The 20,993-nt window shown below is 44.8% G+C and overlaps 2 protein-coding genes across 3 annotated transcripts in view; both read left to right on the forward strand.

The window, feature by feature from the left end:
* Positions 1-20,993, forward strand: part of GARIN1B (golgi associated RAB2 interactor 1B) — a 39,430-nt gene that overhangs the window by 10,270 nt on the left and 8,167 nt on the right. The window contains exons 6-9 of the mRNA XM_055114837.2: positions 3,529-3,650; positions 7,150-7,187; positions 10,217-10,384; positions 11,416-19,764. Coding sequence (XP_054970812.1) covers positions 3,529-3,650; positions 7,150-7,187; positions 10,217-10,384; positions 11,416-11,429 — 342 coding nt within the window. The 3' untranslated portion in view covers positions 11,430-19,764. The remainder of the gene's footprint in view (positions 1-3,528; positions 3,651-7,149; positions 7,188-10,216; positions 10,385-11,415; positions 19,765-20,993) is intronic.
* CALU (calumenin) overlaps positions 19,674-20,993 on the forward strand; it is a 32,158-nt gene continuing 30,838 nt past the window's right edge. The window contains exon 1 of one of the 2 annotated variants that reach the window (XM_034964952.3): positions 19,674-19,764. The gene's annotated coding sequence lies outside the window, so the exon portion shown is untranslated. The remainder of the gene's footprint in view (positions 19,765-20,993) is intronic. The other variant, XM_034964953.3, reaches the window with a different exon arrangement.

Raw genomic sequence — 20,993 nt, forward strand, 5'->3', positions numbered from 1 at the left:
TTGTTTTGCTTTTTTTTTTTTTTTTTTGAGATGGAGTCTCACTCTGTTGCCCAGGCTGGAGTGCAGTGGCACAATCTTGGCTCACTGCAACCTCTGCCTCCCAGGCTCAAGTGATTCTCCTGCCTCAGCCTCCCAAGTAGCTGGCATTACAGGCACGCACCACCATGCCCAGCCAATTTTTGTATTTTTAGTAGAGATGGGGTTTCACCATGTTAGCCAGGCTGGTCTGGAACTCCTGACCTCAGGTGATCCACCCACCTCGGCCCACCAAAGTGCTGGGGTTACAGGCGTGAGGCACTGTGCCCGGCATTGACCATTTTTCAATTGGGTTTTTTCTTCTTATTGCATTGTAAGAATTATTTGTTTATTCTGGATACAAGTTCTTCATCTGATAGATGATTTGAAAATATTTTCTCTCAGTCTATGAATTGCCTTTCATTTTCTTAATGATGTTTTTGAGGAGCAAAAGTTTTTAATTTTGATTAAGTGCAATTATCAACTTTTTCCTTCTTTTTTTTTTTTTTTTTTTTTTTTTTTGAGACAGTCTCCCTCTGTTGCCCAGGCTGGAGTGCAATGGCACAATCTTAGCTCATTGCAACCTCCACCTCCTGGGTTCAAGTGATTCTCCCACCTCAGCCTCCCAAGTAGCTGGGATTACAGGCATGTACCACCACACTCAACTAATTTTTGTATTTTTTGGTAGAGACAGGGTTTCACCATGTTGGCCAGGCTAGTCTCAAACTCCTGACCTCAAGTGATCCGCCCGCCTCAGCCTCCCAAAGTCCTGGGATTACAGGCATGAAACTTTTTCTTTTATGGATCAGGTTTTCTATGCATACCTAAGAACTCTTTGTTCATTCCAAAGTCACAAAGATTTTATCCTATGTTTTATTCTAGGAGTTTTATAGATTCAGCTCTTACATTTAGGTCTATGATCCATTTTGAGTTAATATTTATGTATGGAATGAGGTAATGATCTAAGTACTTTTTTTGTGTATATGGATATGTAATTAGCCTAGCACCATTTGTTGAAAAGACTATTCCTTCCCACATTGAATTGTCTTAGCACCTTCATCAAAAATCTTTTTACTATCAATATAAAAATTTATTTCTGAATTCTCAGTTCCATTCTGTTGACTTATTTGCCTATTCTTGTGTCAATAAAACAATGTCTTGGTTAATGTAGCTTTATATTAAGTTTGAAAATGGGTGATATAAGTCTTCTAATTTTGTTCTTTTTCAAACTGTGTTGGCTATTCTAGATCTGTTGCATTTTCATATAAATTTTAGAATCAGTTTGTTAATTTCCACAAAAAAAAAAACCTGTTAGAATTTTGATAAGCACATGTTGAATTTATACATCACTTTGGGGAGAAGTGCCATCTGATAATATTGTGTCTTCCAACATCTGAATATGGAATGTCTTTTCATTTATTTCAATACTTTAGTTTCCCTTAGCAAAGTTTTGTAGCTTTTGTTTTGTTTTTAATAGCAATGAGGTCTTGCTCTGTTGCCCAGGTTGGTCTTGAACTCCTGGGCTCAAGCAGTTCTCCTGCCTCAGCCTCCCAAAGTTCTGGGAGCCACATGCTTGGCCTATTTTGTAGTTTTTAGTAGACAAATTCTGCAAGTTCTGCACTTATTTGATTAAATGTTTTCCTAAGTATCTTATTGTTGTTGATGCTGTTGTGACCAGAACTGTGTTTGTGTTTTCTTAATTTCATTTTTGGGTCATTCATTGATAGTATTAGAAATACAATTGGTTTTTTAATATTAACCTCATTATACATTATAGCAGTTTTACAGATTCCTTGGGATCTTCTACATACACACACCACACACACACACACACACACACACACACACTCATGCCATCTGCAATAAGGACAGTTTCATATCTTCATTTCCAATCTAGATTTGTTTATTGCTCTATTGCATTAGCTGGAACCTCCAGTACATGTTTAATAGAAGAGGCAAAAGCAGACATCCTTGTCTTGTTCCTGATCTTAGGAAAAAAACATTCCGTTTTTTGCTATTAAGTATGATGCTTATTATGAATATTTGTAGATGCCCTTAATCTGATTGAGGACGTTCCCTGTCTTCCTATTTATTGAAAGAGTTTTCTTTCTTTTCTTTTTTCATCATGAATGGGTATTAGATTTGTTAAATGCTTTCTCTGCATCTATTAAGATGATTATGTGGTTTGTCCTTCATTCTGTTAATACAGTATATTACATGAATTGATTTTTTTTAACGTTAAACCAACTTTGTGTTCCTGCAATAAAATCTGCCTGGTCACGGTGTATATACTTATTTTTTATATGTTACTAGATTCAGTTTGCTTACATTACATTAAGGAATTTTGCATCTATGCTCATGAGAGATATTGGTCTGTAATTTTCTTGTGATATCTTTGTGATCCCCTAGCTTTGGTATTAAGTTAATATTATCCTCATTGAAGAAGTTGGAGAGTATTCCCTCCTCTATTTTCTGAAAGAATTCATGAAGCATTGCTATTACTTCTTCTTTAAATATTTGATAGAATTTACCAGTGAAGATACCTGGGCCTTTTTGCCCCAGAACATGATGAATGTAAGTCTGACTTCAGCTACAACAGAAACTCCATGAAGGCAGGGGTTTTTGTTTGTCTTCTTTACTGCTATATCCCTAGTACCTGGCTCCTAGTTGGCATTCAATAAATATGGAATGAATGAGTGACTATGGACATGGACAGCATGCACAACTGGAGCACTTTTGAGTATCACAGGCAGCAGGAAAGAAATTAATTTTGCCCTGATGTAAAAAGCAGCACACTATAGGATATTTCTTAGAGAAATTAAGTTTTAAAACACCAATTAGGCCAGGCACGGTGGCTCACGCTTATTATCCCAGCACTTTGGGAGGCCAAGGTGGGCAGATCACGAGGTCAGGAGATCGAGACAAGCCTGGCCAACATGGTGAAACCCTGTCTCTACTAAAAATACAAAAATTAGCTAGGTGTGGTGGCAGACACCTGTAGTCCCAGCTACTTGGGAGGCTGAGGCAGGAGAATCGTTTGAACCCAGGAGGCAGAGGTCTCAGTGAGCCGAGATCGCACCACTGCACTCCAGCCTGGCCATAAGAGTGAGACTCTGCCTCAAAAAAAAAACTCCACTAATTAAATTTCTATAACAAATATATGATTCCCCTACATTTAAGTATAAAACCAAACAGCATAAACTTTATTAAAGCTTATATTAATAGGCTATTCATACATTATATTAAGGTATATTAATAGGAATAAGTATCTGTTAAGTAATGTTAAAAGTATGTAATGAAGATATTACCCTTAAGGCACAAAAGGACATTTTTACCAATACGAGGAGTGTAAACCAAAAAATATGGCCTCAGAATTGCCTCTGTGAGCAGCTGGTGTGGCTGCACTTTGGAAAATTTTGAGTTCCAACACTTTAGAGTCTGGACCATGATATTAGGAAAATGTGAAGACCCCAAGGCCTTAACCACCTGGTTCTGCTTTTTTTCTTCATATAGTTAGTACAGAAGAAATTCCAAGCCTCCCAGCCCAGCGAGAGTCTCATTCAGCTAATGACCAAGGGGGAGAGTGAAGCCCTGTCTCAGATTTTTGCCGACTTACACCAGCAGAACCAGTTGAGGTACATGACTTAAATCAAGCCAGCCTCTGACATTCCCTCCTGCAACCCAGATGGTCTGGGCTGTGAGATCCAGAAACCAAATAGCTTGGTTAATGAGCGCAGGGTTTTACGTGACCAGGCACGGTGGCTCACGCCTGTATTCCTGGCACTTTGGGAGGTCAAGGCAGATGGATTGCTTGAGGTCAGGAATTTGAGACCAGCCTGGCCTCGATATACTGCCACTCACTATCCAGTCTTTTTTTTTTTTTTTTTTTCCTTTTTGAGACAGGCTCTCACTCCGTCGCCCAGGGTTCAAGCGATTCTCCCGCCTCAGCCTCCTGAGTAGCTGGGACTACAGGCATGTGCCACCATGCCCCCAACTAATTTTTGTATTTTTAGTAGAGACAGGGTTTCACCATGTTGGCCAGGCTGGTCTGGAACTCCTGACCTCAGGTGAGCTGCCCGCCTCGGCCTCCCAAAGTGCTGGGATTACAGGCATGAGCCACCGCGCCCAGTCACTGTTCAGTCTTTATCCTTGACTCGGGACAACCTTCCTCCAGCTCTCCTTGCCTTGTTCTCCTTCTCCACACAGCAAGCATGGTGGGCTTGACTCCAGAGGAGGACTACTATAAAAAATGAAAAGTAGCTCTCCAACAACGAGGATAAGTTAGGTATACAGGTGAAAAAGTAAAACCCAATTTCTTTTTGTTGTTGTTGTTGTTCATTTGTTTACTTGAGACAAGAGTCTCACTCTGTCGCCCAGGCTGGAGTGCAGTGGCACAGTCTCGGCTCACTGCAACCTCTGCCTCCTGGGTTGATGTGATTCTCCTGCCTCAGCCTCCCAAGTAGCTGGGATTACAGACACACATCACCACGCCCAGCTAATTATTGTATTTTTAGTAGAGACAGGGTTTCACCATGCTGGCCAGGCTGGTCTCGAATTCCTGACCTAAAGTGATCCACCTGTCTTGGCCTCCCAAAGTGCCAGGACTACAGGCGTGAGCCACTGTGCCCAGTCATGTAAAACCTAATTTCTAATCCAGTTTCTAGTCCTACAGGGAAATAACCAAAACCATTGTTTAAAACATTGTCAACTTATTGGATTTACTTACCTACTCACCCAAGGTCTCTGCTTGGACTTTATGGAGCTTCTGTGATCGTTTTCTTAATATAGAGTCTGTTCTGGAAAGCTCCATGCTACAGATCTATCTTCTTCATGGCTGAGGAAATGTCGCTGTATGTACAGATGACTTAGCATTAAGTCTTGGTATAAAACTGGTTGGTTTAAAAGAGACAGGAGTTGAGCGTACTTAGACCAGAGGGTACCACAGAATATTCAGTCCCAAATAAAGTGGGATCCAGGGTCCTAGTGCCTATTACTTATGGTTTAATAGAAAGGAGAGAACAGAAATAAATTAGCAAATGTCACCAGGAGAGAAAAATGAGGTGTCAGAGAGGAGAATTTTGTCACAACAGGAACCAGTTGGACCAGCAGTTCAGAGGCAGAACAAATTCCCTTTCTTTCTGAGCACTGGTAATAAACTGAAAACCAGTACAGCTTGGAGGAGGCAAGCGCTTATAGCAGCGAAGAGCTCGCAAAGACATGGGCCCAAGTCATTGCTCTGACTGCACCCTTGAGCATATCGAAACCTGGGGGCTCAGTCTTCAGATCTGTAAAATGGAAATGAAAATAGTGCCAATGCCATCCAGATGTCAGGTTCCAATGAGCTCATATGCACCAAGCACTTAGAATGCTACTCAGCAGATTTAGAGGCAAATTGTAAGTAAGCTCTCAATAAGTATTAACTTGTATTGTTAATTCTAACTTGGCTGGAGGTAGAAAACTATTAACACAAGAAAAAGACTTATCTGTTGCCCAGTATAAAGAATATATCCTGGAGATTGTCACTCCATATATCATACAGAGCTCTGTAATTAAGGAACTTCTCGATGAGATGTCATATTGCTGAGCTAGAGGGCACTGGACTCTAATAGAGCAAGGTATTTTGAAACTGCTTTTTGGCTATCTCAAATTATCAAATCACTTTCCTTCCTTCCTTCCTTCCTTTTTCTTTCTTTTTTGAGACAGTCTCACTCTGTCGCCCAGGCTGGAGTGCAATGGCATCTCAGCTCACTGCAACCTCTGCCTCTCGGGTTCAAGCGATTCTAATGCCTTAGCCTCCAGTGTAGCTGGGGTTATAGGCACTCACTACCATGCCTGGCTAATTTTTGTATTTTTATTAGAGATGGGGTTTCACCATGTTGGCCAGGCTGGTCTCAAACTCCTGGCCTTATGTGATCCATTCACCTCAGCCTCCCAAAGTGCTGGTATTATAGGAGCGAGCCACTGTGTCTGCTCAAATCGCTGATTTTTAAATTACTATTTAAAGAACGGTTTCTGTTTATACCTCATTGGCCACACTCAGTCACGTGACCTCACTCAGCTGCAAGGGAGGCTGGGAAATGCATTCCCCATTTTGCATAGCCATGTACACAACACAAAATTAGACACTGTGCTCCCCAGGGAGAAGGCAAAAAGGGTCACTGGGGGCCTACTGGCACTCTCTGGCACAGACAGCTTTTAATATTTCTAGAAGTTGAGAGGAGGCTAAGGCCTGAAGGAGAAAATAGGTAATAGACAGCTAAAGAAAGGGTGAAGAAGGGCCAGGCAGGTTAAGGGAATGGGCAGGTGCAAGGCTGAGGCTTCCACAAACAAGAAGCTTGGTGGAAGGCCAGTGGGGAAAAGCAGGTAGTGGTGGAAGAGAATAAATAGAAGAGGGCAAGGAGTGAGCCAGGCGGGGCCTGGGAAGCCATGCGAAGAAATTTAGACTTCCAGTGTCATGGGAGCCTTAGCAGCATTTTAAACAGGGAAGTGACGTGATCCAATTTACATTTTGAAAAGGTCATGCTAGCTGTTGCCTGACAGTTAATTTGAAGGGAAGGAGAGATGTGGAAAAACGAGCTAGGGAGCTATGGCAACCTACTCTGGGCAGATCGGAAGGATGTAAGAAATGAGGGGAGGAAGGGATTAGTTTTTGCTTCATTGCTATCTTGATAATTGCTTTGTACAGACATTTAGCTCTTTCTTGTTAGTTTCCCAGAATGAAGCCCCTGAGTGATGATTTTTCTCTCATTTGGGCTGGTTCTAGTCTGGTTGCAATTATTATCAGTTTTTGCACATTGGCAACAACATGCAACTCAACAGCAAATAAAATAAATAGCTGAGATGCAGAACTGAACAGATGGAGTCACCCCCTCCTCCTCAGCAAAATCAGCAGCATGGGCTCTGCTCCCCACCTCCCACCCCATTCCACCTCCCCCTTCCCGATTTTTTTTTTCTGGAACTTTAATATGCGTCACACCCATCCAATATAGCCACAGCTGGCCTTTTTCATATTTATATCTGTCTCTAAAGCTTTGCATCAGGAACTTTGGAACAAGATCTGAAATACAAATTTAATGTTCTTTTCCTTTACTTTCAACTTTCATTTCCTTGATCCTGAAATGGCTCGAGTTTCAGGAGCAGCAGAAAGGTGGAGACCAACAAGAACAGCTCAGGTAAGGGAGGGCACAGGGTACCATGCCTCAAAGAGCTTTCTACTCTGGATATAAGAATAAGATCCCCTCCAGCCCCCATCCTGGTTGTCCTGGTGCTGTCAGTATTGCCATTGTCCTTCCATGCCTTAGTTTGAATTCCTTTAGGCTCTCTGGCCACCACAATCAAGTTGGCACCAAGTCCTAACCAATTTCTTTCTTTGCAATGTATCTTGTATTCTTTACTTCATTTCTACACCCACAGACCCTACCCCAGCCCAGCCCTTCTCATCTCAAGCCTGTAGCACTCTTCCATAAGTTCATTTATCCATTTATTCATTCAAAACCACACACTGAGTGCCAATTACTGTGATGGGCTTTAGGGCCACCATGTAGAAAGACACCATGTTCCCGCAAGAAGTTTATAATTTGGTGGTGTCAGATGGGAAAATCCCCGAATTACAAAATGTCTCCTTCCAGGCAACATTCAAAGCTTATGCCTAGGGTGCCAAAGGAGCACAAAGAAGGGGGTCCCTCATTCCTGCCAGGAAGCTTGCCTGGGAGGCATGGTTTCTGAACTGAGTCATAGACAATGAGTGCAGGTGAGCTGCTTGAAACAGGTAAGGCAGGGCATTCTAGGAAGAAGAGACAGAGTCTGCAAGAGGGAGCATGACACATTCTGGAAAAAGCAGCCAGTTCCCTATTTCCAGGTTCTAGTTCACCCCAAATCCACTCAATTCGGCATGCATGGCCCTGCACAATCTTCCCCCATCTCGCCCATCTCACCTGCTCACTCACTCTTCCTCTAGTAGCAGCTCGCTGCCTAATCATCTTCTCTAGCCCAAATCTTTTGCTCCAGCAAACCTTAGCCATCCCATGCCTCCTTCATCCCCCATCCACTCCCTTCCCCCGATGCTTCACTCTAAATCCTCCCTATCCTTCTAAATCCTACCCTTCACACAACACCTTCCTGCCAGGCTAATCCTTCCTTGGTCATAACCTCTCTTTCATTATTCCCTAGTTGTTTTATAGGTTTGAGGGATATTTCTTCAGTGAATACTAAATTGTTTTCAGGCTTTTCAATTATCCACAGCATGAAGCAGAGGCCTGAGAACACAATGGGAGGCAATTAATACCCATATACCATGGCACTAATAAATTATTCCTTCACGTTGGCTCAGTAGGCAGCCAAAATATCATAAGATATTTATAAATTTAGAGAAGGCTGTAGGTCCCAGGGGAACTCTGCTAACTTTCGTCTAAATCAGGGATTACAAATGCATAGGACTGCAGGTGGTATAAATGGGTAAAGGGGGCAGGGCGCGGGGGCTCACGCCTGTAATCCCAGCACTTTGGGAGGCCGAGGTGGATGGATCACGAGGTTAGGAGTTCGAGACCAGCCTAGCCAACATGGTGAAACCCCATCTCTACTAAAAATACAAAAATTGGCTGGGCATGATGGTGCGTACCTGTAGTCCCAGCTACTCGGGAGGCTGAGATAGGAGAATCGCTTGAATCTGGGAAAGTGGAGGTTGCAGTGAGCCGAGATCACGCCACTGCACTCCAGCCTGGTGACAGAGCGAGACTCAGACTTAAAAAAGAAAAATGGATAAAGGGCTGGGTGACATGGATGTAAGAAAAGGTTAACTTTTCTCTAAATTCTGTTATAAGTAAAACAACTGCTGGCAGCTGACACTTGGTGTCAAAACTGAGAAGACAGCAGGGAGTGGTGGGTATAGTGGCAATGAGAAAGTGAAAGCTTCAATTAAGACTTCCATTCGTTGTTGCCATGCTGGAATCCAGGCCAAATATTCTGATTTTTCAAGAGAAGCCAAAAGATCTGGACATATGTGGCATACCACCTTCTCATAAAATATTCAAGCGTAGTATTGGCTAACACTTAGTGGGCAAACAAAACATATCTGCAGACCACATTCAGCCTGGAGGCTGCCAGCTCACAGCCCCTGTTCTAAATGGTGAGCACAGCTGTGGCTGCCTCACATTTTGTCCAAGCCTAAGAATGTTTTCTCATGTTATGCGACTAATGACATGATGGTGATTCATTTCTCTGCATTTAAACATACATTCAAACACACATATGTATAAACATACACACTCAAAACATACCCCATGACATCAGGGTTGAAGAAAACAGATGTGAGGAATATTTCAAACATTTCTGGGACTTGAGAAAACAGCTAGAATTTTAGGGTCGCAGGGTCTCTGACATCATGGGACCTACCACGGCCAAGATGTTCCTAGGCTGAAATTGAATTGAAATTAACCATCCCAGGTGGCCTCCAGGCCCTCTTTTCTCATTCGGCGAGGGAGTGTAGTCTCTCAGTTTAAAAAGACTGTTATACCCCAACCTCTGGAACTTTTGGATGAAAAAGAGACTTAAAATTGGAAAAACCAGAGGCCCAACAGCACCTGTGTGGCTGAATCTTTCCACTCACCACCAGCAGGTGGTATGGCCTATTATTGCAGTGCTTCCCAAACTTTAATGTCCAAACAGTCCCCCATAGATCTTGTTAAAAGGCAGATTCTAATTTCTTGGGTCTAGCGGGCTTGAGACTGCGATTCTAACATGCTCCCAGGTAATGCCCAAGGTGCTGGGCTGTGGGCCATCCTTTGAAGAGCCAGGGCCAAGTGGACCAAGAACAGGCTCTAGCTTAAGGCCTTCTGGGTTCAAGGCCATTGCTAGTTCAGCTAGATGAGTCTCCTGGGGAAATCCACTCAGTTAACCCATCTGAATTATATTGGGTCTCTCCTTTTACTGGTGCTGTCTTGTTCACGTGACATAGTGGTAAGAACGTGGACTCTGGAGCCAGGCTGCCAGGCTTGGAATTCTGACTCTGCTTCTCCTTGTGTGACAGTTGGTAAATTACTCACCCTCTCTGACCTCACAGAGGTGAGGATTAAAGGACCATGAATGCACGTAATTGTTTGGAATGGTGCCTGGCACATCGTAAGCACCCCCCAAATGTCAGCTATAACCTGTAAGGGCTCTGTGAACCAGCACACAAGCAAATACATTTCTTTTCTTGATCTAGGGAAAGATTCTTCCCGTGAAGACAGCATCCCTTGCACCTGTGACCTACGTTGGAGGGCTTCATTCACGTACGGAGAGTGGGAAAGAGAGAACCCCTCTGGCCTGCAGCCCCTCTCACTACTCAGCACTCTGGCAGCCTCCACCGGGCCACAGCTGGCCCCACCCATAGGTACAGCAATGGGAGGAATCCCCTGCCATTGTGGGGCAGCCCTGGCATTCAGCCTCAGGGCTGGGTCAGATCCTAGGGTCCTGAGGGTGATTCCAGAAAGTTGTGGGGTGTGGTCGAGGAATGCTGGCCACAGAGACCTCAGCCCTCTTTTCCCAACTGGGCTGAGCAAAACCATGATGTGTGGCACCTCCAGGGCCCCCAGAGTTCCCCCAGATGCTGTTGACGCTATAGATGCTTTCTCTTGCTGTATGGGAGGTGTAAGGGATCTCCTCTGCAGACTCCCCATGTGGTCTTTCCTCTCTTTTCCTTTCCTGGAGCTCTTGAAGGGCCTTCTTACTGCTTGGGTTGGGATGCAGAGAGTGAAAAGGAAGTAGGTTAAGGGGGCTGGGGTGGGGTCAGACCTCCCTAAGGTCCCAGTCCTTCTGTCTTCATGCTCAAGGCCCATTCGTCCATCCACACATTCATTTAACAAACATTTGTGAAGTACTTCCTATGTGCCTCTGTTTGACCAGAGATAGATTTCCCTAAAAGGGAGGGGTGATTTCTGTTTTCTAAAGTAAAATGTCATGAATAAACCACCACCTCTTTTTTTTTTTGAGACGGAGTCTCACTCTATCACCCAGGCTGGAGTGCAGTGGCATGATCTTGGCTCACTGCAACCTCCGCCTCCCAGGTTCAAGTGATCCTCCTGCCTCAGCCTCCTGAGTAGCTGGAATTACAGGCATGCACCACCATGCCCAGCTAATTTTTGTATTTTTAGTAGATACAGGGTTTCACCATGTTGGCCAGTCTTGTCTCGAACTCTCGACCTCAGAACTCTCAACCTCAGGTGATCTGCCCACCTTGGCCTCCCACAAAGTGCTAGGATTACAGGTGTGAGCCACTGGGCCCGGCCACCACCAACCCATATAAGATACCTATTATAGATAGTTGACAATTTTTTTAAATTAGCATAAGTATCTGTGTGCCCACAAAAGAGCTTTTTAGGTAATTTATATCCTATCAAACACTTTTCTCTCCTACACTCACAGGAAATTCTATTTGAGCCACCCTTCCGCACTGGGGAGAATCTATGCAAGCCTCATCAACACCACTTTACAGCATTCAGCTGCTGAGGGATTATTGGGATGGAGAGGAGGAGAAAACTGCAACCAGGGAAAAATAGAGTCATCTCACGGTGACAGCAGAGCCTTTCCAGCTGTACATAACCACGTCCTCGCCACTGCACCTCAGCATATGCCACCTCCATGCCACTGCCAGAGCTGGCCTAGCAAGATGTGCTCTCAGAATGGCCGGGCCCAAGAGATGAAGGAAAGGAGTGAAAGGGAAGTAGGACCAGAGAAGTGGAAGGAAGCAAAATGGAGGTGATGAGAAAGGTGGTGGGAGAAAGTCAGCAGATGAGAGACACAAAGAGAAGTGGTAATAGGAAACGGAAGAGACTTGGTAGACGAGATAAGGAGGACAAGAGAAGGGACACACCCCTGAGAGATGCTCACCAAGCTTCTATTTATCTAATTTAAAACTTGAAAGTAAAGCCATAAACAAAAAAAAGAAATATGTTTTCTTCCCTGCTCAGACCATTCTGGACAAATGTGAACTGCCAGACACCTTCCATTTCCCTTTCTGTCTGTTTTTCTTGCTAGTTCCTGTCTTCTGATTAAAGCTTCATTCCTTCTTTGTTGGCCTGTTCCCTAACTTGGACTTGCTAGCCCTGTTGTTCCTAATAGAGGTTTGGGTTTGAGCTGCAGAAAGGTTCTTATAGGAGATAGTAAGACAAGGTGTGTAAGGTAGGGCGAATTTCTCTTTTGTGTTCAAATTCCCTAAGTTTGCTATTATCTCCATGCCGCAAACACTGGCTCAACTTCTTTTTTGTATAACACTCCCTTGAAATGTCGACATACCTTGTTAGTGCTTTTTAAATTAGAGATTCCAGAGATAGGAGATATAGGCTCAACATACAGGTTAATCAGAGGTTTACCAATTATAGATGAAGGGAGACATGAAGGAGTGTTTGTCAGATGGTCTATGGACTGGCCTCTTTGTTTAAAATGTGCAATAGTGTCAGGAGCAGTAGCTCGTGCCTGTAATCCCAACACTTTGGGAGGCTGAGGCAGGTGAACCACTTGAGCCTAGAAGTTTGAGACCAGCCTGCGAAACATGGCGAAAACCCATCACTGCCAAAAATACAAAAAAATTAGCCAGGAGTGGTGGTGTGTGCCTGTAGTCCCAGCTACCAGGCAGGCTGAGATGGGAGGAATGCTTGAGCCCAGGAGGTCGAGGCTGCAGTGAGCAATGAGTGTGCCACTGCACTTCAGCCTGGGTGACAGAGTGAGATCCTGTCTCAAAAAAAGAAAAATTTCACATTTAATGAGAAACAGACTATGAGTATTTCAGGAAAGCTGTCCATCCCCCAACTGGGGAGGGTATTTTGATTTGACTTAAGATATCCTAGCAGCATCTTTTTCCTCACTTAACTAGTTTTCAGCCTGAAATTGTTAGAAGGCTAAAAAATAAGCTCCTGGATCACCATTACTCAAAGGCTGAGTTATGTCCTAATTCTTAGTGATTTCAACCTCCACATGGATGATCCTTCCCGTACTTTGATCTCTGTTCCCTGAACTCCTGCCTTCCAGCAATACTTTTTCCACCCTCCTCGACCACTGTCTCCCTTGATTTTACCCTAGTGTTTGTCATTAATAACTGCACCTAACCCCATTATTTCCACTCCCTAGCTATAACACCTCCTATTTTTTCCTGAGTCCAATAATCCATTGACCCACCAATCCTATAATCTATTGCTTCTACCAGGTTTTCACTGTTCCTCGCTCTCTTCATGTTCTCATTTCCTTCCCCTGTAACCTAGATTATCTGTGATCAGTCATTATTATTATCACTTCCTGGCATGCATTCTCAACATCTTTGTGACTCTCTCACTTTCTTCCCTTGGCTAAATTCAGTTCTCTACCAGCTCCATGCCTGTGTGATGCTGCTGAACTTGCCACTGAACCTCTCTGGAGAAGATCACATGACATACTAACCAGTCTCCCTGCAAAGTCATCATCATGGCCTCAAGGGGGTCCTTGATGTTGCCTGGAAATCATCATGTGTTCCCCTAAATCTGTTCACTCTGCTGAATGGCTATTTCACACCTCTCTCCTCTAACTGCCAATGCCGCCTCCTGATGACCCTGCTTCCTATTTCACTGAGAACATAGTCAGAATTGAAAGAGAATTTCAGGCTCTCACCACCATATCTACCAATTACCTAGATCCAGACCCATTGACTCTAGCTTCTCTCTTTGTTACTATGGAGGAACTGTCTCTCCAAGCAAAGTCCAGCTCTTCCCCTTTTGTAGTAGATCCCATTCCATCTCACCCAAATATGTCACACCAGCAACTTTTCCTTTTTCCTACGTCATCAGTTTGATCCCTACTTCCAGATCCTTCCCATCAGCAACGAACATACTGGCATGCCTCCTAAACATACTTATTTCTTACAATAAAAACAGAACAAAATAAAACAAAACCTCTCTTGGCCCCTCTGCCTCCTTGCTCCAGTTTTCTCCACCCCTTTACAGAAAACTCCGTGAAAGGGAACCAACTTTTAAAAATCTCCATTGTCTCTTGAAGTCCTTCAATCAGGTTTTTGCATTCACTACCTTGACAAACCTGTCAAAGATTCCCACACTGCTAAAGCCCATGGCCAACCGGGCCCCACCTCACTGTCAGCAGCATGCTTTCTCCCTGAACCTTTTCTTCACTTGGCTTCCAGGACACTCTCCTGGCTTTCCTTCTCCCTCATTGACCTTTTTCTCAGTTCCTTTGCTGATTCATTCTCATCAACACCCCCCAATCATGTCTGAACATCAGAAATTCCCAGGATTCAGTCCTTAAGTCTCTTGTAATCAAAACACACAGATTTCATGCCACAAATATACTCGTAAATTTATATATTTAGTCCAGACCACCATGTACTCCAGAGATACATATCCAACTGCCTAGTCGATATCTCTACTTGAATGTCTAATATGTATCTCAACATGCCCAAAACAAATCTCTCAATATTATCCCTCAAATTAGCTGGGTGTGGTGGTGCATGCCTGTAATCCCAGCTACTCGGGAGGCTGAGCCAGGAGAATCACTTGAACCCAGGAGGCAGAGGTTGCAGTGAGCTGAGATCACACCACTGCACTACAGCCTGGGCGACAGAGCGAGACTCTGTCTCAGAAAAAAAAAAAAAATTATCCCTCAAAACTTTGTTCTCTCTAAAGTCTTCTCCATCCTAATAAGCAGAAGCCTCATTTTTCTACTTGCTCAAAACCTTGGAGTCATACTTAACTCCTCTCTTTCTCTCCACCCTATTTCCAACCCATTAGGAAATCCTTTCAAACTACTTTCAAAATATATTCAGAATTTGATATTCTCACTACTTCCACTGCTACCAACCTGGACCAAACCATCATCATCACTCACCTGGATTGTTGCAAACACCTCCTAAATGCACTCCGTTCCTAACCTTACTCCCTTTCAGTCTAATGTGATCCTTTAAAAATCTTAGATCATGTTTCTTCTCTGCTCAAAACCTTCCAATGGTTTCCCTTCTGTATTAGTTAAGGCAATGCTAGCTCTGAAAGAGATAAATCCTAATATATCAATGGCATAAAATAGCTAATAGAAGTTCTACTTCTCATTCACAAAGAGTCCAAAAATGGTGTTCCTGGTTCAAAAACTGAGTGGCAGTTTCACAGGAACCTGGGCTTCTTCCATCTTGTGGCTCTGCCATCTGCAATACACAGCTTCTAGCCACAGAAAGAGAATGAGCTTGGAGAATTACACATGGCAGGTCTGTATGGCCAGTACTGGAAGTAGTGTACAACATCTCCACCCTCCTTCCTTCAGTCAGAGCTCAGTCATATGACCATACTGGAAGGGAGGCTGGGAAATGTAGTCTAGCTGGGTTCACAGAAAGAAGAAGAAACAATTTAGCAAATAGTCAGTCTTCATATCCTCTCACTCATCATAGCGAAAGCTAAAGTCCTTGCAATAGCCTAAAGGCCCTACATGGTGTCCCTCTCTCCCTCCCCCATTCCTGTTGCTCCCTCTCTGACCTCATGTCGTCTACTCTCCTTGCTACTGTACTGCAGTCCCACTGGCTTCCAGTTGCTCCTCAAACACTTCAAACATACTCCCAACTCAGGGCCTTGCCTTGGTGTTCCCTTTTCCTGGAATGTTCACTACCTTCAGATGTTCACTCACGTGTCACCCTCTCATGAGCTTCCCTGGCCACCTTTTCTGAGATGGCAACACCACTCCTGATAGTCCCAACACTCACTGTTCTCCTTTCCTGCCTTTTCTCCTTATGTAAGCAGACAGAGAGGGTCTGTATTAGTCCATTCTTGTATTGCTATAAAGAAATACCTGAGACTGGGTAATTTACAAAGAAAAGAGATTTAACTGGCTCACAGTTCTGCAGCTGTACAGGAAGCACAGTGGCTTCTGCTTCTTGGGAGGCCTCAGGGAAATTATGGCGGAAGGCAATGGGGAAGCAGATACGTCTTGCATGGCTGGAGCAGGAGGAAGGGGCGGGGGAGGTGCCACAGACTTTAAATGAACAGATCTCATTAGAAATCACTCACTATACAGTACCAAGCGGGGATGGTGCTAAACCATTCATGAGAACTCCGCCCCATGATCCATTCACCTCCCACCAGGCCCCTCCTCCAATACTAGGGTTTACAATTTAACATGAGATTTGGGCAGGGACACAGATCCAAACCATATCAGGGTCTCCAGGGATAAAAGGAATTCAATCAACTCGAGCAATCAGCCTGTTTTACAGCTTTCTGCCCCGCAGCCTGTTCTTCCCCAAACCCTGCATGGAATGTGGTCACCTTGTTGGTTTGAACCAGCTCCTTGCAGACCCTGGCAATTTATAGATGAACTGAGTCAACTTTTCTCTTGACCATGCCAAAGTCTCCACCCTAGGAGGAGCTATAGCTTCATTGCCATAACATGCCACCTATGTTCTGGCATAATGACTCACTCGTTTGTGCCACTGGGACCCCTCCTCTACATGTGATGTTGCACTCTCTCCCTCACCCTGTAAAACCCTCCTGTCACTTTCCCCTGGGGAGACACTGCTTTAGAGAACATTCCCAGTATCCTTCTTACATATGTCAAGTAATAAAACTGCTATTGATCAAAAACTGAGTTTTGCATTGTTTGTTACTCACTAAGCGAACAAACCCTGGTTTTTCAGGTAACAGCACCTGTCACCACCTCTCATTCTATGTATGTTGCTTTTTTATCTTGTTTATGGGCTGTCTCACCTACCTCTACACACCAGAATATAAGCACCATGACAGACTTAATTTTGTTCACTGTTGTATCCCCAGTTCCTAGAACAGTGTCTGCACACAGGAAACATTGAAGGTTCAGTAGCACCCATGAGCAGAGATGGGAAGCTTGGAGATGAATGTCAGCCTTTTATGGTGACACCATCATGCTGGCCCCAAGCAGTCCTTCAGTGCTGCTCTCACTCGATGGCCTTGGGTGCAGCTATTGGCGGCATTTCTAATATGTGTTGTCCCTCAGGTCCTTTTCTTCCTTCCTCCACCTACTTTCTAACTCTGGGGCTCCCATGAGGCCTAATCTGCTTTCGTCTCCTCAAAAAGTTTATCTGTTCTCATGGCTCCATCAGCCATCTGGTAGCCAACAACCCCTCCCAAATATCTCCTCCAGGCTCTTGGCTCTTTCTCTTTGGATATTCCGCCATCACATAGACTTCCTATGTCTTGAACTCAATTGACTTCCCTCATTCCATGCACCTAGCTCATTCTCCTAGTCTCCCATGATTAAACCTTTTAACTTTTGAGTGCTCCTTCTTCATTTCTTTCATTCGAGTGGTCACTAAGCTCAGGACTTATTTCCACTTTTAAAATCTCTCTTGTGGCTGGGCACCGTGGCTCATGCCTGTAATCCCAGCACTTTGGGAGGCCGAGGCAGGCGGATCACTAGAGGTCAGGAGTTCAACATTGGCCTGACCAACATGGTGAAACCTTGTCTCTACTAAAAATACAAAAATTAGCCAGGCGTGGTGGCACATGCCTGTAATCCCAGTTACTTGGGAGGCTGAGGCAGGAGAATCACTTGAACCTAGGAGGCGGAGGTGCAGTGAGCCAAGGTCGCACCATTGCACTACAGCCTGGGCGACAAAAGCAAAACTCCATCTCAAAAAAAAAGAAAAACAAAACAAAACAAACAAAAAAACTCTTGTATATAAGGGTTCATTTCCATTTCCCTTGCTAGGCCAGGCCCTTCTCCATTAGGGAACCTCAGGGTTGGAGGGCCCTATCTCTGGCACCCTCACTACCTGTTTAGCCTTTACTAGGACAATTCCAGGATGGATGGCGCACCATTAAGCTGAGTTCCTTGAGGACAGGGACGATGTCCTGTTTACTTTGGGTTCACCAGCACATAACACAGTGCCTGACCTTAAGGAGTTGTTATTTTTATTTTTTAAGAGAAAGGGTCTTGCTCTGTTGCCCAGGCTGGAGTGAAGTGGTACAGTCATAGTTCATTGCAGCCTCAACCTCCTGGGCTCAAGCAACTAGCTTGAACTACATGTGTGTGCCACCACACCCAACTAATTTTTAGTTTTTGTTTTTTTGTAGAGATAGGGGGAGGAAGGGTCTCGTTATTTTTGCCCAGGCTGGTCTCGAACTCCAGGCCTCAAGTGATCCTTAAGGAGGTATTTTAAAAACTGTTTTCGAAATAATGCCTCCCGAGGTAGCCTGTTTTATTGTTAATACCCATTAGATGGCTTCCCTGTAGGCACAAGCTTAGAAACTTTCCCAGGAAGACCCACAGTTCCCACTGTCTTCAGTTCAGGTTCCTCAAATTGACAAGATCTTCCATTACCTCTCCAAACTTACTATCCATGCTTTCCTTTCATTGTTTCTCCCCACCCCTTTTTTTAACCTTCCTCATTTGCTACCTGGCCTGAGAATTTACCTCCCACTCTGCCCTCCACTTGTCCTTATTCCTATTACTCTTCTTGCTGAATAGTCCATTTGGGACTTCCTTAGTCCAGCCTTAGTCATATCTTCCTCTGAAGCCTTCCCTGACTACCACCAAGGGTCACTGACACTCCTTTGAATGCCGGAAGGATTAGTTGTAAACCTTTCACGTTGACAGTAACTAGCTTGCTTTCATGAGCTTAACTGTTTCATGAGTTTACAACTTGTCTCAATTTGATTTTAAACTATAGAGGCTTTATGTGCTAAGAATGCCACAGGTTTATATTCCATTTGTGTTGAAGCTATAGTAGCCTTTATTTGATATTTGTTTTAATTTCATGACATGAAACTAAATTTTCAGGGACATGCAACGGGTTCGGCCCATTCCCTTCACTTAACATTACTGAGCTGGGCAGTAAGCTCAGAGCTGCAGATATAAAGATGAATAGACAGATACCTACCCAGGAGCTTACTCTAGAAGAGGACAGATGGATAAGCTACATTTTATAGCAGAATTTGGCAAAGTGTACTGAAGCTATAAACAGCTATGATGGTAAATAAGGTAAGAATTATGCTTAGTGAGGTCAGGGAAGGCTTCTAGAGCTAACATCTGAACTGGGACTTCTATTGGCAAGGCAGAAAATCAGGAAAACGCACTTATTCCTGGCAGAGGAAGCCTCTTGATCAAAAATCTTAAGAGATGAAAAAGGACCGGTTGTTAGGAAACAGATGATGGTGCCCAGAGCGCAAGATGAGGGGGAGTGTTGGGAGATGGAGCTAAAAGATACACTGGTGCCAAAGACTGAAGAGCCTCCTGTAGATAGCGCAGGGCGCAGCGCTGAAGGGAAAGAAAAAGTTGGGATTGTTCAATAAAGTTGGTGACTGATTCAGTCGGATTAATTCCGCCCTGGTGGTCTTGTGGGAATGAAGACAACTAGCAGGATAGTCTAAGAAGCCCTGTGGAAGCAGAGTCATGAGCTGTGAATGGGGACGTGGCGGTCACACGGCCGCGCCCACGCCACCCGCAGTACGGGGCTGGGGCTGGGGCTGGGGCTGGAGCCCGCCGTCCCAACAATCCCGGGGACGAGAGTTGGGCGGGAATCCGCTCCACGCAACTCGGCGCGGTCCCGGGGACGTGGCGCTTTCTAGCCAATCCCGGCTATGCGATTGTTAGACCAATGGCTACTCGGGGACGCTATGCGACAGCGGCGGGTTTGCTGATGATTGGTCGGGAGGCCGCCGGCGAGGCGGATGAGGGCGGGGTGCGGACCCGCTTCCGGTTGGGCGGTGCTTGCGCGCGTGAGCTAAGCCGGTGGGTGAGCGGCGGCCACGGCATCCTGTGCTGTGGGGGCTACGAGGAAAGGTAAGTACGGTGATGCCCAGCCCCTTCACCACTGCCTCATCTTTATTCGCTTTCTTTCTGTCCCCGGTCTTGTTCTTGGCGCGGCAGGGGACTGCCTCACTCGGGGCCGCTGTCTCTGCTGGCGCCCGGGTCCCAGGCCTGATGCTGCTGGAGATCCCGGGGCCCTCGGTGTGCAGCCTGGGATGGAGGCCGCCGCCTGTCTTACCGCGCGCTCTGGGAAGGGGGCTGGTCCGGTCGAACTCTGTCCCGTTGGGTACTGTTCTGTGCCTGGTTTGCTGCGTCCTGGTCCTCCATCTCTAGGTCACGCCACTCACCGAGTCTCTGGCACCAGAGGGTCATTTTTTGCCTCCGGAAGGTCGGAGGGCATTTGGATAGTGTTATTGTAACAGTTCCTTGCCGCCTCCACTCACCATCCTGCTTGTATCTGCCAGCTCCGCCCCAAGGCCACATCCCGACAGTAGGGTGCATCTGCCAAGGTCGTGTTCACTCACCTAAAGGGTGCAGAAACAAGGGGGGAGAGAACGAGTGACGACACTAGGTGATATCTATGATTTTAAAGAAAAGCCGAATGTTTAGAGCTTCCATATTTGGCTACGTACTTCAGTTAGCGACGGAAAATAGTTTTTAAAGCTTTATTGGGGAATTAATTTTTTTTACGTTTTTTGTTGCTTCTAGCCCCATAGCCTACTGATTTTTAGCATGCTGCGGTCAGAAATAAACTTAATTCCCTATAGCTGCCGCGATTAAGCGTAGAGTGGCTTGCAGTTTCAAAAGCTGCTTTTGCATCAAGGCCCAAGCTCCGTGGGTCTCCTGCTAAAACTTTTGAGCCTGTGATCTGAATTCCTAAGTGTATAAAATTCTAGAATAGTGTCTTCGAGAATTGAATTGCATTCATCTTCTGGTGTGGACCGTGAAGTCAACGTTAATGAATTGGGAATAAGGTGGCTTCTCGTTGTTTTTTGTTCTAGTAGCTTTTTCAGCTTGGAGGCAGAGAACCTTGGAATCTCTGTTAAATTAGTCTGCCATAGAATGGAACTTGACACAAGACAAATGCAAGTTTGACCTCACTCAGTAGATTTAATTAACCAAATACCAAACGACAGTAATCACTGAAGAATTTATATAGTATAATCCAAATGAGGGACCAGATATAACCTCTAAATTGTATTTGTCAAGAAAATGAGTTTGCCAAGACCTAATCTGAGGTTTTACTGTGATTGGGGGGTGGG

This window comes from Pan paniscus, chromosome 6, assembly GCF_029289425.2.
Source record: "Pan paniscus chromosome 6, NHGRI_mPanPan1-v2.0_pri, whole genome shotgun sequence".
In the NCBI taxonomy this organism is placed as follows: domain Eukaryota; kingdom Metazoa; phylum Chordata; class Mammalia; order Primates; family Hominidae; genus Pan; species Pan paniscus.